The sequence below is a fragment of the Opisthocomus hoazin genome, chromosome Z (genome assembly GCF_030867145.1).
Source record: "Opisthocomus hoazin isolate bOpiHoa1 chromosome Z, bOpiHoa1.hap1, whole genome shotgun sequence".
Lineage (NCBI taxonomy): Eukaryota > Metazoa > Chordata > Aves > Opisthocomiformes > Opisthocomidae > Opisthocomus > Opisthocomus hoazin.
Window position 1 is genome coordinate 54,811,272 of NC_134454.1, and position 23,428 is coordinate 54,834,699.

The 23,428-nt window shown below is 39.5% G+C and overlaps 1 protein-coding gene across 1 annotated transcript in view; it reads left to right on the top strand.

Annotated features, from left to right (window-relative positions):
• Positions 1-23,428, top strand: part of RORB (RAR related orphan receptor B) — a 146,323-nt gene that overhangs the window by 92,399 nt on the left and 30,496 nt on the right. The window contains exons 2-4 of the mRNA XM_075410603.1: positions 8,021-8,106; positions 12,496-12,637; positions 15,690-16,091. Coding sequence (XP_075266718.1) covers positions 8,021-8,106; positions 12,496-12,637; positions 15,690-16,091 — 630 coding nt within the window. The remainder of the gene's footprint in view (positions 1-8,020; positions 8,107-12,495; positions 12,638-15,689; positions 16,092-23,428) is intronic.

The following is a 23,428-nucleotide window of genomic DNA, read 5'->3' on the forward strand; positions in this document are numbered from 1 at the left end:
AAAATATAGCTGTAGATTGTTGTCTACCAGAAAGAAGTGATTCAGAAACACTAGGCACACTCTGTGTAGCTTTCTGGGTAAAGACAAGTAAGGAGGCAAAAGAATTTGTCCTGCTAAATGTCTTCTATATTGTAAACCACTTAAGTGAAGCATCCTTAAAGTATGCAAAATAGGTTAACAGAATAAATATGAACTGTACTTCTCACAGGAGAGAACTTTATGTGTGCAACGTTTTTTCTGTATAGGCTGCTATTTTTTGAGCAAGTGTACATTACTGTGTAGAGAATTGCATAGAAAACGTGGTCATCACTGCTCTGATAGCCATCCAGACCAGCTTATATAAACACTAGCTAAAGCTGCTAAAGATTATTTGCAGAACATTGGATCTGATGAGCTCAAATATAAGATAGCTTGGGTAGTATAATATTTGGGATTACCATAATAATCTCTTTAGGGAAAGTGTGCAGTATCAGCAGAACCATTGCTTGAGTCTTTGAGGGAAGTAACGACTGTGCAGTAATAATTCTGCACTTATTATACACTTAAATCCTTCCCTGTGAATAAGGCAAGTTTCTGAGCTCTTTATGGGGCCCAGTATAGTGCTTTGAGAATTTAATTAAATGTCTCTGATTTGGACTCACCTATGGACCCCAAACCTTTGGTTTGGCAACTTGTTTTTGTTGTGTGGTAACTTGTTTTACTGTAGCACCACTCTTTGAAGTTACACACATAATTTCAATGCATATGAGATGCTAGGGAAAAGCATTCATAGATTAATATAGAGAAGTCCGTGTTGAAAGGCAATGAAAATGCTTCTGCACAGAAATACAGAGTGCAAGGTGAGTTGTTTAAGTTAACTGATTCCTTGACCCTTTCTGGCCATTTTGAGCACAGCCTTTCAGAAGCCATAGCTTCTGACAAGGGAGATGATTTTCACCTTTTTGGATCTGGACCCTGGGCTGTACTTGTCTGTGTCAGCCATCACCGCCCTGCAGAGGATACAGGCAGTTCTCTTCTGCTGCATTCCCCGCCTGTGAACCATGCCACAAGACTCTGGGACAGCCTTAAATGCTTGTGCTTCTTACGCATTTCAACCACTATATCCTGTCCAAAATAAAGACACAAACAAGCTGCTAGGCAGCAATTTCTGTGCCTTTGGCATCTTCCTAACTTCTTGGTGTTTCATTGAGTGTTGGGCTGCCATTCTTGGCAGAAAAGCTGCACAGTTTTTATTTGGAGTCTAGAGAACAGCATGACCACTACTGTCTTGTAATAACCCCAAGGAAATCCAGATTTTCTGTTAGTTTACAGATGTTTTTAACTCATTAGAATCATGAGTTCTACAGAAAAAAAAATAAGGCTGGTAATCCAAAATAAGTATATATCAATTATCTCACAACATTATGTCACTGCTCTTAAGACTCTTATGGTTCTTTTGCTCACAACTACTGATTCTCCACAGAGAATCATCCAACCTTGCAAATCTTGCAGCTTTTCTAATTGATTAGCATAATGAAATTCAGCTCTGAGCAATTATCCTTAGCCTGTTTTAAGCTTGAAGTCCTTTGCTCGTATCTACAGTGTGATAAAAAGCTAGGGGTCCAAAAGCATTTCTTTTTAAAAGCATGTATCCCTTGGTCTGATAAAAGATACTACATCTATCTGAAAATTTCATCTCATCTATATCCTTGAATCATCACAAGCATAGCAACTTTTTACTATTCATAAATTGTTAAATAACACTGCTAAACCCATTGTAGTTACACTCAGGAAAGGAAAGAAAGGGCATTTGAACAGAAACATTTTTTCTCTTTTCTGTTCTTATTGTGATGAGAAAAGGTTGTTCTACAGTGCTCATTTTTTTTTCCTATAATTTCACCTTCGCTGCTGAATGTAAAGGCAAGTAATCTGTGCAGATCATTCTTTCCAGGCTTGTTCCAAAATTGGTATATAACAGGAAGACACAAAAAGAGCAGATAATATGAGCAGTTTGGAGATTACCTTTAGCTCTGGAGCAGCCATAATAATTTGAACTTATATTACTTCATCTGTCCATTTCAAAGCATTTGACAATGGTCTGTAAACATTATTATGGCCATGAAACAGATACAAAAATTCTTCCAAAGTATGTGTCTACAGTGCATATATAAACATATCTCCTTTATATGCAAAATCTGCAAAAAGGCAAATATATAGCATGTAATTTTGAAACTTGATCAGTCTACAGACATTGTCATGCATATTTCTAATGTTTGATCTTACTTTTACTTTTAAAAAATAAATTATAAATGTACACAATAAGGATGCACATGGTAACTACCTAAAGACTTTTTTTTGTCAAAAAAACTTGAAGTTTTAAATGTTTTTTTTCCATAGTTTTTTAGAGTAGCCGTGCAATAAAAGGCAGAGTTGATTTATAGGAATAGTTGATGTACAATTCGGTGTTTTTTCTTTTTTTTTTTTTCCACTGGAAAAATCATGAAAAAGCAACAGGAAAAGAAAACATGTCATCAAAAAAGCTTCCAAGTGACATTGATTATAAGCTAAAACAACTTTGGCTAAAAGTGTGAGACCATGAAAGAAATCAGACCTGACAATTGCATGGATTTATGGGAAAAACAATCTTTTTAGCAGTAATCTGTCACTATTCTATTTCAGAGAATGATTTATCAGATTTCTTAATATCCAGCATCAAGGGCTACCACTTACCTTGAAATTCATGACAAGTTTTTACAGATCATGTACAGATCAAATCTACTGTGTGTGCCCAGTGAAAAGCATAGATACACAGAAATTCTGCTTCTGGGGAATTTGTACATCTCTGCACGAGAGCTGTAGGACTGACAGATTTGGGAATCATCAGCCTTTCTGCATGTGCAGAGAGGACCCTGGGCAGACTAGACCTGACAGTCTTTGCAGCTCTGACAAAGTCCAGGGTCCAGTCTCACAGTCAGAGTTGTGTTTATCACTATGCAAAAATGCTAAGATTTAATGAAAACCTTATTTTCCTGGGTGAATTCCATGATATCTGCTTACTCTAATGACTTCATTTGGGGTATGCCTGACAGCAATTGTATGTACAGACACATTAATTAACATTAGCTGGCATTAATTATCTTGCTGAGATATTCCTAACTATGTAGCTCTCACTGTGTGAGGTACGACAGGCTGAAAACATAACTAGTATCCTCAGCTGTATATTTTCAGATTATTAAATACAAATGCAAAGCACCTGAAGTCTTGCTGTGAAGCCACAGAATATCTAATCCAGTGGCAAAGATGATACTAAGGTCTAGCTGGCAGCCTAACTTATAATAAACTTCTATTGGTGGTAACATGCAAGGAAAAAAAAAAAGCAGAGTTAGCAACTAGATAAAAATACTGAATATATTTAATTTGAAATCACTTAGGGATATAAACATGAAAGTGAACTGAGCCAATCCACTAGCATTTTTCAAAGAACTCTGGTTTAAGGATGATGGGATTTCTTGGAAGGTGAAGGAGCTGCTTTTTTTGCTATCAGTTCTCTGATTAGCCTTGATATTTCCAAGTGCAATCCCTCCTGGATCAACAAATTAGAGAGAAGACTTCCTCTTCAAAGTTAATGCCCAGCATGCTTTAGTATCCTCTTTTGATCAAGAACTAAATAATGAAAGCTTGACTCTTTTTTTCCCCTTGGAACTAAAGCTACAGGTCTGGGAGATTATAGTCCTGTCCTCCCGAATGAAGTTCATCAGATGTTAAACTGAGATTATATAAAACATGAGCTTTGCTTTTTTCTTGTGATACAACATATGCATGTCAGTCGCAGTCCTCACAAATACACAATAGGCACACCAGCTGCCTTATTGACTTCTATCTTTGTTTCAATAGGAATTCAGCACATTAACTGTGTATCCCTTTCCAGATTTGTTCCTAATTTCACCAGTATAACAAGTCTTGAAACCTGATTATTGCCCTGCTTTTAGGATAATGAATTTTGTACCCATGAGTAAATTTTTTTCAGGTAAAGAAAAGAGAAAAAAAGCAGCTCAGTGTCCTTTTTTACTTTTCTTGGGGCAGCATTTGAGAAAATCACTAATGCTTGGTTTGAAAATGGGTTGAAGTACATATTTGGTTTCATCCAATTGTTCAATTCAAATGTGTGAGATGATTTTGTGTTTGCTTCCTTAATAGAATTCCTCCCTTCTTCCTGTTGTCCTGAGAGAACGAATTAGGTTCCAGGTGGTAAACCCAGAATCTGTGATTGTTATTACTAGTCATGTAGAATTAATTAATTTCCATTGTGGCATTCTAATTTGTAGGGTGCCGTATAAAACTAGAGGCAGTTCCCAGCCCCAAAGACCTTTAGACCTAAGTATAAAACAAGAGATGAATACTGCAGAGAGACTGGATGACCATGGGGTACTGACAAGAGAAGCTACAGGTGGTGACAAGGAACAATCACAGTGAAGCATGTATCCAAATATAAATGTTCTTTTAGACATCAGAGTGGTGTTTTTCAGACTTTTATTGAGTGATAAGTCTCAAAATACGATGAAAACTGAATGTGCTAGTTGAAAAATTGGATGAATGGGCAGTTGAGACCAGTGTTATTGCTTGAAAAGAGGCAGGAACCATTATTCTTATTCACATTATTAAAGTTGATGGGTAAGAAGGCAAGTGGAAGGACTTTAGAAGTGGAGATAAGCAGCTTTGCTCTTATTCCTTCCTCGTGTTTACTACATTGAGAAAAAATAAGTTCTATTCCTGTGCTGGGGAAAGTTATCATTGTGCAACTCCACTATTATTAGGTTTTTCCATTTTTGCCTCAATATTCAGGAAATGTTACTGAATCAATGCATTTTATACTTGTAAGGAATTCAGAAGTGAGCTGCTTATTTTATAATAGCTATAAAGAGAGGTAGGATATCAGATCCCTAAGCTGTTTTTTGGTCTAAGAGGAGAAGGGAAGACGAAAAACAACATAAAATTATAGGCGTCTGAACAAAGATACAATGTGAAAAAGGTGTAGTAGCCTCTGACAATCATTAAATCTGCAAAAGAAACCTGGTACACTGGGTGTTAATTACAGTAATTCAAGAGGTTTCTGGGAATACAGTGGCTTCTTTTTCATCTGGCCTGTACAATTCATGACTCAAGTTTTCTGTTGTGGATCCTTAAATTATTCTGCTGTCCTATGAACAAAAAGAAACACCTGGGAGACAGTAGCAGAGTCTACTTTTTCAAACATTTTCAAATGCCTTCTGTGTCTGAAAGACGCTGCCTTTTCTGTGAGCTCTCTAAGGAGCCATGGTAGCAATTTCCTAGGCATCCTGTATTTTCTAATTTATAGAATGGTTAGTTTTGAATAAGGGTTTGAATTAACTGATGAGTCGCAAGTCTAAAGTATTTATTTCATATTAATTGAAACCTGGAGCCTTAGCATTTATTGACCTGGTCCACAAATGTTTACCAGCAACATGGTGCTTATAATTGCAAATCATGCATGGAATTATTGATGGCTCACAGTAACGAGTACCGTGCTAAATGCAGCAAGTGTCACAGGATCAATTCTTCTGTCTCTGTTCCTATCACAGTTACAAACTGTATATGCAAGTCACATTAAAAGTACCTTCATATTGTTTGGGATTTTTTTTTCTTCCTTTGTTTTGTCTTTTCCTTACATTCCCACTGTAGTTCCTGCCTCTGACATTGACATAAGTGTTTGAGGCTTGTCAGCATAAGGCAGCATGTGATCCCAGAGCTGAGCCTTGCTCCCTCCACACGACTCTCAAGCAGAGACCTGTGAGCAATTACCCAAACTAGACGCTCAAACAACACTACCTGGAGGTGCATGTTTAAATGTTAATTATCTCAATTAATGATCTCAATGTGGATAAGACATCGGAATTTTTGAGCAGGATCAACCTGGCAAAATCGCCAAGAAACTGAAGATGCTTTTCTGTAAGGAATTGCCTTCTATTTTATGTGTCTATCGTGCTAGGATGGCTAATGAGCAATAGTTTCTTAAGAAGTGAAAGAAACTACCACCACTTAGTTCATGAAAACAGAATGGGGTACAGAAGCTAACCCAAAAATTGTGCATGACACACGAAATTTTATTGCTAGATATGAACTTTCTTAAGTACAAAGACAGGCAAGTGTTTGGTTCTAGGATGTCTCCATGCAGAACATATTTACAACAAATTGCTCTTTCCTACAATGAAATTAATTCTACCCATCCTGGATTAGGAGAGCTTTAAAAACTGGTTTGCCTGCCTGAGCTTTGCCTAAAAATGTACTTGATCTGAGACAGCATCTCATAAAACTGAGCTCACAGTGGGGAACTAAAGTCTCTTTAGCCATCCATGAACATCCCTCTTCGCTTATCCGTTTGGGATACAACAACCCAAAAGTATAGTTAGTTGACGTTTTGGAGAAGAGGGCCTGTTACCATTCATCTGCTGGAGTTTACCTTGTTAAGCCTCTACCCTAAGTAGAGAGCTAGGGCAGTAGGGGATGCAATGCACCTTTCAGCAGGAAATATGGTGGCTCTGTGGGACACAGTTCTGAGTTTTGGTTGTTTAATCACATGGTGATAGGAAGGTAACTCTTACGAAACTCTTAGCTTCTGCTAAGAGTGCTAAGTGGTAACCACAGGTAGAAATGGGGCAAAAATCAGACTATATCACTACATTGTCATAGCATCCACTGTAGATGCGTACTTAGTTCTTAGCTTACAATGCACAGTCATTTTTAACTTTTTTTCCAGCATTTATAACCTTTTTGACTGCCCACATGTTTGAAATGGAATGCTCTTCTCAGGAAGAGCATCTGCACAATAATCTTATTTCCTTGTCTCCCAATCCCTTTAGGAGTTGAAAGTGTCCACTTAAAGTACTAAGGGTTAGCAAACCATGTGCTCAGGGTAGCCCTACTACACAAGCTCTCAGCTTTGCTGCCAAGGATTTGATGAGTGATTTGTGTTGCAGAGAACTGCTGCTGTTGTTGCCCTGCTGCCCAGAAGACATCTGCCAGCAGTACTGGTTCTTACCAAGTATGATGCTTACTGTCAAGCAGCAGGAGAATTGCAGGAAGGCATGCATCCCACATAGGAAAACAAATGAAAGGGAAAGGAAATAGCTTTTCCATTTCCTCCCAATGCATCCGACTAGAATAAAGGCACAATCCTTCCCTACATTTCAGAGCATGCACTTTTATAGTGTTGCTAAAGGAAACACACACAGGTTTCAAAGTAGTTGAGGGAAGAAAATGGCTGTGTTAGCAAACAAAATGTGTGGAAGATAGTGAAATATGTTTTCCTTCTCTGAATTAAAGGACCATTATGTTTATAAAAGGATCTGAAGCATATCCATATTCAAACATTTTCAGATAATACCTGCCTCTCCCAGCACACAGCCACTGGCTACTACTCACTCTGTGGCCCTTGCCTGCCTATAACCTGGTGCTGAAACAAACAGCTTGAAGACAAGGAGAGGTTAAGCAATGATTTGTAAGCTCATCTCTTCCAGTGGGATAGATATCTTTGTGTGCCTTGAAGCCATAATCTGAAGGATTTGAAAATTTCACCTCTGCTGCTTCCAAAAATGGATCAAAATATACCATGTGATTCTACATCAGCAAAATGAAAAGTCATGAATATTTGAAATGTGTAAGCAAGAACAATCTAGATAATTATTTCAAACCTCTAATGACTGTCATTAGTAATAATGATGATGAAATTAACAAGTAAAAACAAAAAAAGGAGAATATGAGCAAAAACTTGCTAGTCGTGAGATATCTTAAATTTCTGAAGAGTTTTAGGGGGTATGGTAGAAAATACATAATGTAAAGCAGTTAAAATTTGCCAAATCAAAGGATTCAGAAACACACAGTACAATACAAAGCAGTTTTATATTTTCAGGGGTGTAAACAGGTTATCTGCTGTCTAGTTCTAGTTTTTAAGATCTTCATTTGAGAAAGAAAAAGATGAAATAGAATTCTGTCCTCAAAATATTTGTCTTGTTTTCTTTTTCAGCACAAATTGAAGTGATACCATGCAAAATTTGTGGTGATAAGTCCTCTGGAATACACTATGGAGTCATCACATGTGAAGGCTGCAAGGTATGAGATTTTAATACAGCGTAGTCATCAGCATCTGCATTAGCCTCCGGCATCTGTGTGCAATAATACATTCTTAAATGCTTTCAAACAAGTGGTGCCAAAGGCTGTAAAGCCTGCTGCTGATGTAGATGTATTTCATGCCTGATTTTACTAGTTGGTTTCCTTTTCATCAAACAGTCTTTAGAGTTACCTCCTTGTTTGAAACATGAATTAATCGCATGTGATGCAGTATAAGTGCTGATACAGAGGCTGGCAACTGTAAGTCACACCTGTTCTACCTTAAATCAGCTTGAGAGATGGATTTCTTATCTTGTTTCCTACATAATCCATGTAGCATTAAAAGTTGTTGTGGTATCTCCATTCAACATCTTAAAAGCTTACAGGTGTCAGTTTGGTCCTATTTTATCCCCTTTGTGTTATCTGTAGGCTGAATTGTAATCTCCAAAAGAAAAAAATGCCTTACATTAAGAGTAGTGTAAAAGGATCCTTTATCTTCTTCCTTATAGGCTCCAGCACAGGGCAACTGCTGGGAACTGGAAGTCAAAAAAAGAAAAAAAAAAGGCAAAAACCCTTCCATGCTGCTTAGTCATACTAATAAATTATCCCAGGCATTAGTTCAAGTAATACAGATCAGATCCCAAGCCAAGAGAAGAAAGACTTCCATTTTCAACTTTAAATATACTCTGTGATTTTGTTAGCTAAGGAATTACTCATGGAAAACCAGAATTTCATACTATATGTTGGTATTTCAGCTTTGACTGTAAATGTGAAATTGCAAAGATGGAGAGGCAGCATCTCTGATTTCTTTTAGGTGGAAACAAGCAAACTGGTATATTTGGAAGTGGGTGCATATTTGTAGAGTGAAATGACAAGTCTGTGTTTACTTAATGCTTTAAAAATTTTAGAACATCTGAAAAATCTGAAAATTTGAGTACGCGCATTCTCAAAAGAAAGATTTTAATGCCAACATATTGAGAAGCAATATGTTGTCAAAGGTCAGATTTCTTTCAGAAACATTAACAATTGTAAATGGAACAGCCCGCAGCATATCACAGTCTTATTGTGACACTGGACTAGAAATAAGCATCTTCGTATGATGATCACATGAAACAGGATTAGACTAATTGATCTGATACTTCAAAATTGGCATAAAATCTGCAGGAGAAAAATACTTCAAGCAGAAAAACAGCATACTGTCTCGGTATTTGGCGCCCACAAAGCAGTTAGGGTAGAGTCTCCTGTAGATGTGATTAGGGTTAATACTGGCCCGTCTGTGTGCCTCGAGAGGAGATGATACCCCTCAGCTCTGTGTGTAGACTGCTTATTGAGATAAAGAGCTTCTCCTCCACTTACCACAGTTTTAACCCTATTGTTTTTGTGCCAGTTTTGCAGTATCAGATCAATTAGTCTAATTTTGTTTTGTGAGCCTGTTATGAAGAAAGATGTCAGTTTTCACACTGGGTCCGGTGGGAGGCATGTCAATCTGTCAGAGCTCTGTTTTAAGGTAAGCACTGTCTCAGGCAGTGCAACTCTGCTCTTCGTTGCCCAGCAATTAACTAACTATTTGCTCAGCTCACATACTAATAACTGGTCATTTCTGGCTCCTTTTGTCTGAATGCTCTAGAAATCTGAATTAATTAAGAGGGAGACCACATGTGGCAGAAAGAGGCGAGAACTGCTGCACAAGCGTGCACACACATTGAGCCAGGCGCCAGACAGCTGCAGCATTTCAGGACCCAGTAACCGAGCATTGTACTGCCGGTGGCGGTGCTACAAACTTCAACGGACAGAAAATCCTTTAACTCTCTGTCCCTATATTAGCTATGCTGCTGCTAACACGTATTGTAAGTGCTTAAGGGCTGTCATAAATATTACTGCTGTTTCATGTGCATGCCTGCATTAGCTGAATAACCTGTGGACCCACTGAAGAAAATGGTGGCTCTGCCACTATCCTCACTGAAAGGGTAAACCCTGAAGATGGGTTTCCATCCCGTCTGTCTCTGTGGTTCCTGCTTTTGCTGAGAAGCCTTTTGTGATCTTTCCTGCTTTACCCCAGAGCAAAATATTTGCTACCACTCTTCTGTCATGATTAAGACAGCAGTTTGCATGACCATTCACCTCCTCAGACTGACAGTCAGTGATGGATAAAGTGACTCGTTCAAGATACAGAAAGACTTGTTTTTAGTTTTGGGAATATTGGGAAACCTGTCTTTAAGTCCGTAGCTCCTCAGTAATGAATGGCATCCTCCTTCCCCCAAACAGAATTATTCTCAGTAAATATAGCAAATATTATATAAAGAACCCCTAAAAATGAATTGAAAGGATTGTCTGTACTTTGTAAGATGACATTTAGATCTTATGCAGGAGAAAGAAAGTACAAAAGTCTCTCCAAAAAAATAAATTACCTGCTGTAGATTAACTTTATTATGTAACCCTTGATTTGTTCCTAAGAGGGGCAAAGAAGGAGTGAACAAATTCTTCTGAGATGAGATCAACTTAATGGGGAAAAACAGAACTACAGGGCACGGCACAGTCAATGCTAGATGGTTGTGTGGGGTTTTTAAATGTTATTTAATTCATTTGTTCTCTCAAATCCATGTCCACATAGGAGCTGCTAAAATCTAAACCTTTAAACCAGAAAATTCTTTGCACGTCAAAAACAAAATTGGCTCTAAAGTTCAGGAAATAGACTAGAAATATCTGCAATTAGCATCCATTTAGCCTTAAATTAAACTGACTTCCACAGTTTCAGGAAAGTTTTCATCATCCAGGATCAGGTAAGTCCCCACCGTTTTTTTTCTGAGAGTTCCCCTAAAGGACATCCATGTTCTCAAAAGTGCAAATCATGAAACTTAATTTAGTTTTTAGATATACTATGATCACTGATAAAATCAGCATGGGCCAGACACAGTGAGTCTCTTTATGCTCAGCCTCAGGAACTAGCACTGACGGTGTCCTTGGTGGGACATCACACCTGTTGCCTGTTGTTACTGACACCCCACACCTTCCTAACTGGGTTCACCAGGACTGGAGTGAGATTTCAGGCACTACCTGCAGCAGGCGATTTGAGCCCTGTGACACAGTCGCCTTCCTCCTTCCTCACATTCCCCCAGAATGCCCAGCTGCCACGATTTCCATTGCTCGGTATTACCGTCTGTCAACCTGTGTGGAGGTAACACCGGTTTTGCCTGATACATGATGTCAGCCCTTTCTTTCTGGCTCCATCCAGAGCTGTTTACAAACCAGCCCAGAAAGGCACAACCACTTTGGCGTCGCTTCTGGTGACTAGTGTAACTTCAGTAATGATGCTTTCTGCCCTTTTTCTCCTCATGGCTTCCTGCAGTGGCTAGGCTGTCCTTCAGCTCTCCCACTGCACAACCTGGTGTTGCCTGTGTCTAAAGATGCCAAAGTGGCCAAGGAACTTCTTTGTTTCTCTCTCTCTGGACTTGCTGTTCTTCCTGTCCTTGATTTTACAAGAAAGAAAAGAATACAATGAAATGCCTTCTCCCTTTCTCTTTCTTTCTTGAACCCTCCCCCCTGCTTTCTTTCCTTTTGTCACTTCTGCGATTTCATGTCACTTCTACCATAATGGTACCTCTTGGTGTCATTTGTAGCAGCTGGGAGCTCACACGGCCTTAGGTATAGGTTAATACTCTCTTTCTAGCCCTCTGATCTTTAGCCAAATACCCCACAACAGGCCAGAGAAACCTTCTAGGAGATAGAATAACTACAATTTTTACATAGATAAAATGGATAATGCTATATTCCATTGAAATGGGAAATGTCGTTACTTTCTCATGGTAGCATCTAAAGGTGTTGCTTTCTTCTTTGTGTGTTGGCTTTACTTGATACAGTCATTAAATCCTAGTGCTTTTGTGATGCTAGAATTTGAATTACTTTTCACTCCTGAAGCGTGTAGTCCCTCCAGATCAGATCAACATTGCCAGGTTAAATTGAACAGCAGAATTCAGCTTCTGATGCTATGCATAGCCAGTGCTGGTTATTACCAGTCTCTTCTGTTAAAGGAAGAAAATAATCAGAACAAGTCATCTGTTTACGAATGCTGACAAGCTTTTCCTCTATTAGGTGCAAGTGTTAGATGATACATGGTATTATTGCACAAGAAGAATACATTCTGTAACATTATTGTTTGTGTTTTAACAAAGTAGAATTACATTCTTTATAGATTAAAGCTCGCTTCCCTTTACTGTAGGTAAGTGTTCTTTAATTTCACTATAGAAGGCCAACATATCTGCAAAGCCATAGCATAAGCAACATTCCACTAAATAGGTGTTTAATGTAGTCATTTACATGGCTCTCTGTGTGTTTGTGTGTGTGCACATATATGCACATGGTAATACTCCATCTCTCTTGCTTTCTTGCCCCTAGGGATTCTTTCGGAGGAGTCAGCAGAACAATGCCTCCTACTCCTGCCCAAGGCAGAGAAACTGTTTAATTGACAGAACCAACAGAAATCGTTGCCAACACTGCCGACTGCAGAAATGTCTTGCCCTGGGAATGTCTCGAGATGGTAAGGAGTCAGATTCCTGATTCACTCCTAAACCCTTTTAAATTCTTCTTCACTGCTGACTTACTTAAACTCCCTGTAGACTTCTGGAAAAAGAGAGAGAGGCTCCTTGCTTTGTAATGCATGCACTGTGAGACACAGGTCTTTGCCATTCAGCTAACAAAGGAGGCTATTTTCATCAGGAAGTTGGGGAAATCACAAAATAGATAGCAGTATTAGTTTGAAACAGAGTCAGAAGCGACATGTGTTGTTCGAATCAAAAGCACAAAAAGGTTACCTCTGGAAAGGTGGGTTTATATTCCAGTTTAATAACCTCTTGTATTAAACATTAACATTTATCTTAACATTAAATATTGATGTGTGAAGACATCCCTTTCCTTGGGACCTCTAAAGGTCTGTGACAGTAAACAGGCAGTTAAGAAGAAATTTACACCTTGATAGCATTAGGGGCTTCAGTTTGTTTTATATAGAGCACTTGACCAAATATTTCGCATGGTTAAAAAAACATTTCTTTTACTTGTACATTGCCCCCTGTACCTGTCTGATTCTACAAAAGAAACATTTCATCGTTCAGCACTGAAAATGGACACTACGCCAGAGGAAAGCTCCATAGTGTGTCTGATAGTAGGACCCTTTGGTCCTTGCAGAGCTCTGGTCCACCTTCTAAGCTGTGGTGTAATGAGCCATGATCAACAGGCTGAGAACGTGCACCACACCAGAGCTGCGGGCAGTGGGAAGCTTGGGCAAGGCTGCCCATAGCCAACCTGGCCCAGCCACCACTGCTCAGGCAGGGCATTTCCAGCTTACAGACGTGTTTTAAATGGTCAGGAAGTAAGAATAAAATGGCCTGTTTTTGAAGGCAAGTTATATTAATTTTGATTGCCTGGCAGCAGTTTTCTGTATTAGAAAGTTTACACAAAATGTGTCATTTGAAATAAACAGTCATTGATGAAGTTACTTGAAGAGCTATTTCTGTAGATGGTCCACAGATTATAAACTTGTTTTAAATTTGGACTGTAATAGGTCTTTTCCTACATCAGTGTGTCTCATGTCTCACTGAAACCACTTGCTTAACAGCCTTACCACTCTGGGAGGGGTCTTGCAGTCTAGCCTTCAAACCACTAACTCTTTCTGGTCCTAGCACACAGCTTACTTGATGTCTTAGTTCCCGGTTCTTCCTGGAGGAGATTAAAGTAGTAACATTTCAGTAATTTAACAGCACATGCTTTCCTCCTAAAAGTAATGTCTTCCAATGATTTGAGGTATCACATTAGTGTGACTGGCAGCACTGTCTTCCCAGCCTATGATTCAGGGACCACTGCGTACAGACAAAGGGAGTGATGCTTCTGAAAGCATCTCTTTCTTCTCTCATTGTTTATATAAGGGTGTTTATACTTAACAATGTTAAGAGCTCTTGCAAGTTTAAAATAGGTTGTATGAATTTTTTTAACAGAGGAATTGAATGTGATTTTTACCTCTCAGCCATGTAACAGATTCATTTTTATCATGCAGAGGCAGGATGCTAATTGACAGCAGCTGGAGAATCCAATTAATGAATATATAATGAGAATAAACAGTGGGTGTTTGTGTTTATTACTGAGGCTCTAAATTTGAAGAAAATACACAGTTGCATTTTTCAAAATACAGTCATTGTATGTTGTCCATAAGGGTGTGCAGTGCACCGTGAACTGATTCCAGTGGCAGGCTGTGTTCGCGTGAGGCAGCTTGCAGCCTGTGTGAAGCGTTGCAAGTAAGCTGAAATTGGCAACAATGAAAAAAGGTCTTAGTGTAAAAAAGTGCAAATAAATTGAAGCGGCTGCCATCTACTTGGTGTTGTGGCACTGCCTTTTCGTACTACGCTTTTGCTTTCTGTTCTTTTTCTTGACTGTAGAGTTTCACATTCCTCTACATGTGTAGGCTCAGACTCTTCTCAAGGGCTATAGCTTACCTACAGGGTAACAAACATGAGAGCCAAGACGATCTTGTGGTAATATATGTGATGATTCTGAATTGATCCCAATTACAGATGGACTGGAAAGACTCAGCATTGGAAAATACACCTCATAATATGTAGAAATCGGTATTTCTAGAGCAATGTGCTCTTATCTGTGCTCTGATAAGTTCTGCTGAATGTATCCCTCATTTGTTTGAGAACACAATTAGCAACTACCTCTGCTCTGAGATCCCAAGATCTAGCCCAGTAGAAAGCCAGATTTTTATAGAGAGATGGGATGGGGGGGAAGGGGGGGGAGATAATCAGATATGACCCACTGTACATGCAGGCTGTGGATTTACTCCTCTTAGTTCCACAGTAATCAGCCTGTCATTTTTGAAAATCTCAATCTCGGTGTGATGAACCCTGCTGCTGCGGAGAGTGGGTTGCACTCTGGTGTTTTCATCCCTCTCTCATCAGAAGGAATGCATGGATTTGTGCATGGAGATTATGTAAATTAATTGTGTAAATCCCTGAGACTTTCCTCTGTAGAAAAGATGACATTCATTTGTGCTGTCTACCTTCAGATCTGTTGTTTTCCTCTAGGTTCTAACTCTAACCTGTAAGATTTTTTTAAAAAAGTGTGAAGATAACACCCCATTGAAAGGATGCGATAATAAGGCTTTGGGGCTTGTTTTCATCCAGAGTACTAATCCTGTTAGTGCACTGTTTAAAGGTTTGTGAAAAGTTGGTGAATCACATGGGCTGTCAGTGTGCAGACTGTACATTTCATACAGCTCTGGGTTGTTGTTCAGTGAACACAAAAACGTAAAAGGATATATGGTCTTTCTAACATTCACAGCAGGAAGTGAGTTGCTTGACTGAGGCCCTCCTGTCAAACAGGAATCATTGTCGTCACCTTGTAAATCCAGGTAGACAATACATTTTCCTTTCTAAGATGCATATGGTACAAAGCTTTGCATCCCTCTCATTTCAACAGAAAATGACAAGTTTTCACAGCAAAAGTAATGCTGAAAGTAAATATCAAAAAGTGGTGGGTTTGAGGGGAATGAAGAAAAAGATGGAAGAAGACAATGGTTTGCATTGTGCTTTGCTTTTCAGCTGTGAAGTTTGGAAGAATGTCCAAAAAGCAGAGGGATAGCTTGTACGCTGAAGTGCAGAAGCACCAGCAGCGACTGCAGGAGCAACGGCAGCAGCAGAGCGGTGAGGCAGAAGCCCTCGCCAGGGTTTACAGCAACAGCATCAGCAATGGCTTGAGCAACCTGAATAACGAAACTGGCAGCACCTACTCCAATGGGCATGTCATAGACCTGCCGAAGTCTGAGGGTTATTATAACGTGGATTCTGCCCAGCCTTCCCCAGACCAGTCTGGGTTAGACATGACTGGAATCAAACAGATAAAGCAGGAACCTCTCTATGACCTCACCTCTGTACCAAACTTGTTTACCTATAGCTCTTTCAACAATGGGCAGTTAGCTCCGGGGATATCCATGACTGAAATAGGTAAGGAAAATTCTTATTTCTCTAGTGTAAAGTGTGCATATATAGATATATATATATATAAGCTAGATTGCAATATTGCGTTTATTAAAATAAGATATAACCATTCCATACACAGACACACAATAATTACATGTTCACACATGTATATGTGCACACACATACAGGGAGTAAAGGAAAGAAAATGAGTCTAGCAGTAATTGACACAATATTGAGGCAGTTCTGTTTTTACCAAAATCGTCATAATACACAGCTTCTTAAACTCAGCAGTTCATGTTCTGTTTATGAAATAGGAGCACCAAAGCAGGTGATGAATCAATCAGAACCAAGTGATAATTAGTAGCAGGGAGCTTGTTTCAAATGAGCTCATTACTAGTAAGGTTAAATGATCTCTTCAGCCAGCCATCCATATTCTTGTCAACACCCAGAATCCCCATGGCAGCTAATTCAAGGTATATGGGTATTTACTGTCAAAAATCACCAGCTTGCTACTTATGCTGCATGGATATACATGCAGAGCAAGTTCACTGAATTTGTGAGGTGCACAAACTCTGAATGTAATTGAGTGATACCCCTGCTCCTCTCCTTGAATGCCTTGGAGAACCTGTCCCTTGATTTCTTCTTTGGAGCGTAGCAAAGGGACCTCTCTGTGAAATAAGACAGTTTGAAAAGCAATGGCTAACAGTGATTCTTCTCTAAGGAAGATTTCTTCTCGCCTAACGCCTCTAGTGGTATCTCTCCAATGCAACTGGAAGTACTACTTCTATTATGAAGAAATAACATGAAAGAAGATTGGGGTCCTAATTAGGTACTTCCCACCTCAGGAAGTGAAGTATGCTGAGTCAGTTGTGGTTGAGAATATAATCAAAGGGTAACACTTGGTTAATGGAATTTAATTAAAAAGAAAAAAGAAGGGGAAAAAAGATGTTATTCAAGAGCACTCATAACAAATTAATTAATGTCACATCATAAAAACCCTCTATAGTTCTGGCCTGGCCTTGCTGCCTCATGGATGTACGCTGAGATGTGTAAATGTATGTGTGTACTCAGACCTACTGAGGGCCCTGGAGGTGTGCCATGCACTCAATGTGTATTGCAGAAAGAATGTATCTAGTAGTTACTGTCTGATACGAAAATGAAGGCGCAGCTAGAATCTGTAGCATGTTTTTTAGCCATGGATGCTCACATGCAGGAAGCTGTGTAAAAAATTGTGTGCTTGAGTTTCAAATTGCGCAGAAGGAAGTTATGCTTTTCTGCCACGCTCTTTAGCAGGACACGTTTTGTTATCTTGTTTGGTCTAGGCTGGTCTCCAGTGAAGTCTTACACCCATAGCACAGCAGTACATGGGATCAGTGGGGGACATTGTCTCCAACTTCCCTCTTGGCTCTTGTGGCCCTATGAATATCACTCACATGTGGCTTGTGCCAGTGCAGTACTGCAGTACTCCAAACTAGCTGAGAGACAATTTCAATATGCGTAAGAGCTGTTTCCCTGCAGCACCCTGTACCAAAGGGAAATGTTCCCAAAGACACTCAGAGCAGGTACCAGAAATATGACGATTCTGATAGTCTATGAAATAGCATTCGTGCTCAGTTACAGAGGCGAGCTCAAAGAGAGAATATGGCAACAGGACTATATCCTTAGCGGCTAAAGGATCCCCCTGAAGTCAATGCAAACTTTTGACTCACGGAGCTTTAGAGAATCATTTAAATTCAATCTCTTGCAGGATCGCTTAGAATAGAAATAATTCATAATTCTTAAATTTTCACCCATTTTTAAGTCTTCTAGCCCTAAACCAGGCAGCACTAAACCCACATCACGTTTCCTGTGTGTCATCTGGCCAGTGCTTCCCTTCTGGAGCACACAAAGCAGGGAAGACCAAAAGCACTGGGAACAGAACAAGACAAAGAGTCTGTCTCTGAGCTGACAACAAAATTCAGGTTTTGATATTTACCTCTCTTCCTTTAGAAATTGGAAGTGAGGCTTCTAAATTGCGAGAATTTTAACCGAGTACTGCTGTATGTCATTTGTGGCGCCTACAGCAGAGAGGTAAGGGTTTTAGTGAGAGATAATATAGTGTAATGGATCAGCTGACTCAACTGAAAAAAATGGAAGAGATGTATCGTAAAGTACTGGGATTAGTGCAGAGGCAAATGATATTCTGAGTGTTTGAAAACAGACAGAAAATTCCTCTTAATGCTACAGTGGATTGTTGGACCATCTATAAAGCCGCAGTCTTGCAGTCAGAGCAGGAAAACTCTAAGCACTGGGATGCATTAATTTCGTATTACAGTGTGCTTAGATTTCACTGCACCATTGTATCTTACTCACTCTGGTGCGATTTAGGAATAAGCTCTGCTCATGTTAAATGGATGTTACTGCCTTAACTGTTAGATGAAATAATAGAAAATATATAGGAGATAGAAAAGCTATGCTGCATTGATCCTTGGGCCTGATAGAAGTATGTTTGTACTACCTTGTCTAGCGGTATACTGAACCATTGCTTTAAGTATTCCAGTTCACGTAAGTTCTTTTTGTCACTGAAGACTTTCTACCAGATTCAAATTTCCAGTCTTAGCTTTCTTCTGGTCTTTATATTCTTCTAATACATGTACTTTTTTAAGCACAACCTCACTTGCTACTTGCCTGATCTTGGGTGCAACCTTCTGAATTCTTCCCACATAAATGAAGGCCTGAGACACCTTCCATCCTTGAGCTCCTAAAAGTTGCTGTAAGCTCTCCAAGGGACAGGTTTCTTCACAGGCAGCCCAGAATCACAGTAGTCTTCGCACCTTCTGCTTGACATGCCAACCAATATTGAGTTCACTTATTCCTTGTGTTATTGTTTTGCTTTTTTTCCACTCAGTTCTCTCCTGTATAGGGCAGTTCGTATTAAGATACCTCTGATTGTACATTCGCAAGTTTGAATTTCATTTTCTCTTTCTTATTTTTCTAACCTTTTCAGTCCTGTTACAGTATGTCTCAGTCCTCATTGATGCTTTGTGACTTCTTTTAATTTAGAATTATCTCTTCATTTAATTAACATGTTACGAACCCTCTCTTTCAGATTATTAATGAAAATGTTAAATGCCTGTATAACAAGTCCTAACAATGGTCCTGCAGCACCTGACTAAACAACTTGCTGCAATTGTATAAATTACTTTACTATTCACTTTTTGTTTGTTATCCAACAGTAAGATTCTCTGAAAAATCCAAATAATGAGTCTTCATTTCTCTGTGAGTTTGATTCAGTTATAAAAATATTATTTACTATGATACTCTATGACATAGCTTACACATTGTTTGCATTCTTTTCTTCACATGTTAATTTTTTGAAATTCCACCAAAAAGTAATCTAAATGGTCAGGCCTACTTTGATCTGTAAGAGTCCTGTGCCTTAATTTGAATGTGAAAGTGCTCCTTTTCCTGAACATACCTTCATCTACAGTAGACTTTGTAGTGGAAATGGAGATTGTTCAACTTAGTTTTGAAATTCAAAATTTTTAAACAGCAAATGTTTCAACATTGCATACTGGGGTGGCACAGCAAGCAAAATATAGCTTGCCTTGCATTGCGTGCTTACTAGTATCTCTAAACACGGTACCAGGAAGCAGGTGTAGAAGAAAGGTGCTGACAAATCAAAATTATATAGGGCTACTTCACATGTATTTATTACTAGTATATTCCTCCATATTAGCTGAATAGTCCAGGGCACAACTGCACATTATCTGGTCACTATGAGAAGCAGGATAGTTAATGTCTCCTTTCAAAGAGAGGGCTAAGTACAAGAAAGAGCAGTTTCAGGTAGAGAGACAAATTTCTCATGTAACTGCCAGAGCTTATGGTGGAGAAAAGGTATATAAGGACAGGTAGTTCCCCATTTAGCAGAACTGTGCCTTACTTAGCCACAGTGAGTATTCCGGTTCCTGTTATGAAAAGAAACTCAAAATATAAAGAAATCAGTCCAAATAATCACAGAATCACAGAGTGTTAGGGGTTGGAAGGGACCTCTGCGGGTCATCTAGTCCAACCCCCCTGCCGAAGCAGGGTCACCTACAGCAGGCTGCACAGGACCTTGTCCAGGTGGGTCTTGAATATCCCCAGAGAAGGAGACTCCACAACCTCCCTGGGCAACCTGTTCCAGTGCTCCATCACCCTCAGAGTGAAGAAGTTCTTCCTCATGTTCAGACAGAACTTCCCATGCTTCAGTTTGTGCCCGTTGCCCCTTGTCCTGTCGCTGGGCACCACTGAAAAGAGTCTGGCCCCATCCTCCTGACACCCACCCTCAAGATATTTATAGGCATTTCTAAGGTCCCCTCACAGCCTTCTCTTCTTCAGGCTGAACAAGCCCAGCTCCCTCAGCAAAGGTCATGAATAAGCATATGGGAGCCACGCCTCAGCTTGCTATCAGTTGCATTTTCAGGGCAGCTCCTTTTTGTTTTAAGTGAGGTATTTTCATCATTATCTCAAGGCATCTTACTGGAGACTTGATCTGGATTTGTAGCTGGGTGGGCAGAGCACAAACTAGGTCAGACGCAGCAACCAGATCAGTTGGGCAGGGTCTTTCTCTACCTGTCCTATTGTCTATGGGTGGCATCACCCAGGCGTGTACCACCAGCCAGTGATGCTGCCAGCACTGGAGACACCCATGGCCCAAGAGTACACGCTGCCGGGAACCCCATGGCACAGTCCTGTCTCTCCCTGACTACCACGCTAGCTGCATATCTGGGAAGCCAGAAATTCCCTGTGCTGCGGTGGGAGCAAAAGCCGTGGGGTGAAATCTGCTCATTGTGTCAAAAGCGAGAATTTGGTCATTTGCAGAATGACTTTCTCCTTGCGGAGGGGGTCGCAGAGGTCAGCTAGTGTGTGGGAAATCCTGAAGGGAGAAGGGAGCTCCTTTTCCTGACCCTAATAGCCCCGCGCTTGCTCCCAGGTGTGATTGTAAATTAGCAGGTATTAAAGGCTTATTTTTAGACTTGGTTAAATTAAAGACTATCTTGTTTAAATATATGTGCATAATATTATCTGCAGTAAGCTGAGCATTGCATTTTCTTTGCAAAATATACAACTAATATCTTGGTTTGTACAAGTTAGTGGAAAGGTTTCTCTACCTTGACTGCAGTTGAGATTACCAGCCTATGATTTCCCAAAGATGAGAAAAAATAATAGCAAACACTGTTGTGGAGAAAACAGATTGGTTAAGGGTTCACTCCAGGTCAAACTGAAGAGTGTCCTATAGCTGTGTGTATTTAGGTAGTCAATCAGGCACCACTAGAGCCTACAGGAGGTCACATAGCCCAGCCTCTATAGTTACAGAAAAAAGTGTTGTATATGTATATTTACATGGCATTTCTTCAACATGAGGACCATTTGAAGGTATCCAATTTCTTGGAAATCTTACATTTCTACCGAAATTGAAATAGTCGGTATGGTTGGTAGGCTCAGGCCTGATCTTCCCTTTCCCCAGCCCTTCTGATGCTGCTCTGCTATGTGTATCTTACGGTGGGCAATAGCTCACTAGGGCAGCCATGTGGTGAGAACTGGAGGAGGCATCACCTGCCCTACTTGCCAAATCAACTACAATGCACAGCGCTTTTGACCCTGACCTATTGACTGGGAAATGATAGGAAGGCAAAAACTTTCAAAATGTTTTAAAGACTGGCTCAGGATGGGTATGTAAAAGAAAAATCCCTTCGTAACTGCAAATGGCATCCTGTGCATTTGTAAGCCGTAATGAAGCTGGGTTCATACATTCCTCTCAGAACCTATAGTGAATAACTTTATATGGTATAAAGTTATTAAACATCCATTGCTGCAATATCATACAAGCAGGAACTTAGCATTTAGTTCATTCACTATCCCATGCTGAGAGGAGATCTTCACCTGGAAACATTCTCAACTCCTCTGCTAAGGATATCTTTGAAAGCCAGTCCCACACCTTTCGCCTTTCAGTATAAATCTTCCCATTCACTTCAGAAGATTTTAGTTTATTCCTCCATGTGAGAAACATTTTTTGTTATTGTTCTTCAACTCCCTTCTCTATATCTCCAGGATTTGTTCCCTGTGCCAAATCAAGTATTAATAGACAGCTTACTGAACATGTATTGGTCAGTTAGATGTTATTTGAAGGGGAACTGTAGGGACCATCACTCTCGAAGTGCAAGTAACTCACTAACTAAAACCCCTACCTAAGGTGACACTAACATCTGTGTTGATGTTCCCTTTGTAAGGCCACCGCGCACCACACAGTAAAGCAGAAATGATGGTTTTGTGGCTGTAGTCCCGTGTAATGTTTCTCAGCTCTTTTTCTAAACCATAGTTTAATATCCCTCCTACCAAGGCGCTAATTTTGCAGAGCAGGTGTCTACAGCCATACAGCTGATTTCAGCAGAGCAATGTTGCCATCTAGTGAGCAATTAAAAATGTGCAGCATGTGCATTTCTGCCCAGATACCCTTAGGGCACTATATCTTACCGTCATTACCTATTTAAAGGTGACAATCAGAATAAATTAATATTTCAGCTCTGTACTCATTTCAATTCATGTGACAAAACTTAGAACTTCTTCTATTTTTTTTTCAACTAATTAATTTTTTCCCCTTTTCATACACTACAGAGAATGGCAAGATTTAAAACTAATTTGACAGTATTGCTCGGTTAGAAAATGCTTGAACTTCATAAAAAATGGGCAGACAAGTGGAGGAATAAATTAGAGCATTATGATGCTGAAGCATTCTAGCTGAACTGATGCTGGAGTGAAGGGTGGTCGTTTATAATTGTAAATTTTTTTTAAGCATATATTTAGAAATAGATTTAACCAATAAAATAAAATATTTGACAGAAATGTTTGGAAAAACATAATATTTTTGAAAGTTTGTACAAGTTTCTAGTTCTGACTTTTCCCACCTCCAGTTTTGTAACTTCTCTTTATTTGTAAATTTAGACCAAAACCAGCCTAATTACAGATTTGTGTAAAGGTTTTAAAGAGTTTATGTTGCCCAGCCCAGTAGTTTAAATGATCCAAATGTTCATAAATAACTGATTATGTTGTTATCTTTTACTAAGTGCATATTTTAGCACTTACTGATTTAAGAAGACTTAGGAAAGGCAGAGTTGGTGTTATAACTCCTGATGTAGATTTAGCAAATAAAGACTGTTTTCTAGAACGTACTGTATTTAAGCACCATTTTTTTTTACCCTGTGATTCTCAGATCACTGAGCATTCACTGCCTCACAGTAACTGTAGTGGACTTTGGATCAGCTGTATTTTGGTTCTGGCAGTCCTGCTTGACTACACTTAATAGAAATTACAGCAGTTCAATAAGCACAATGCAGTGTGCC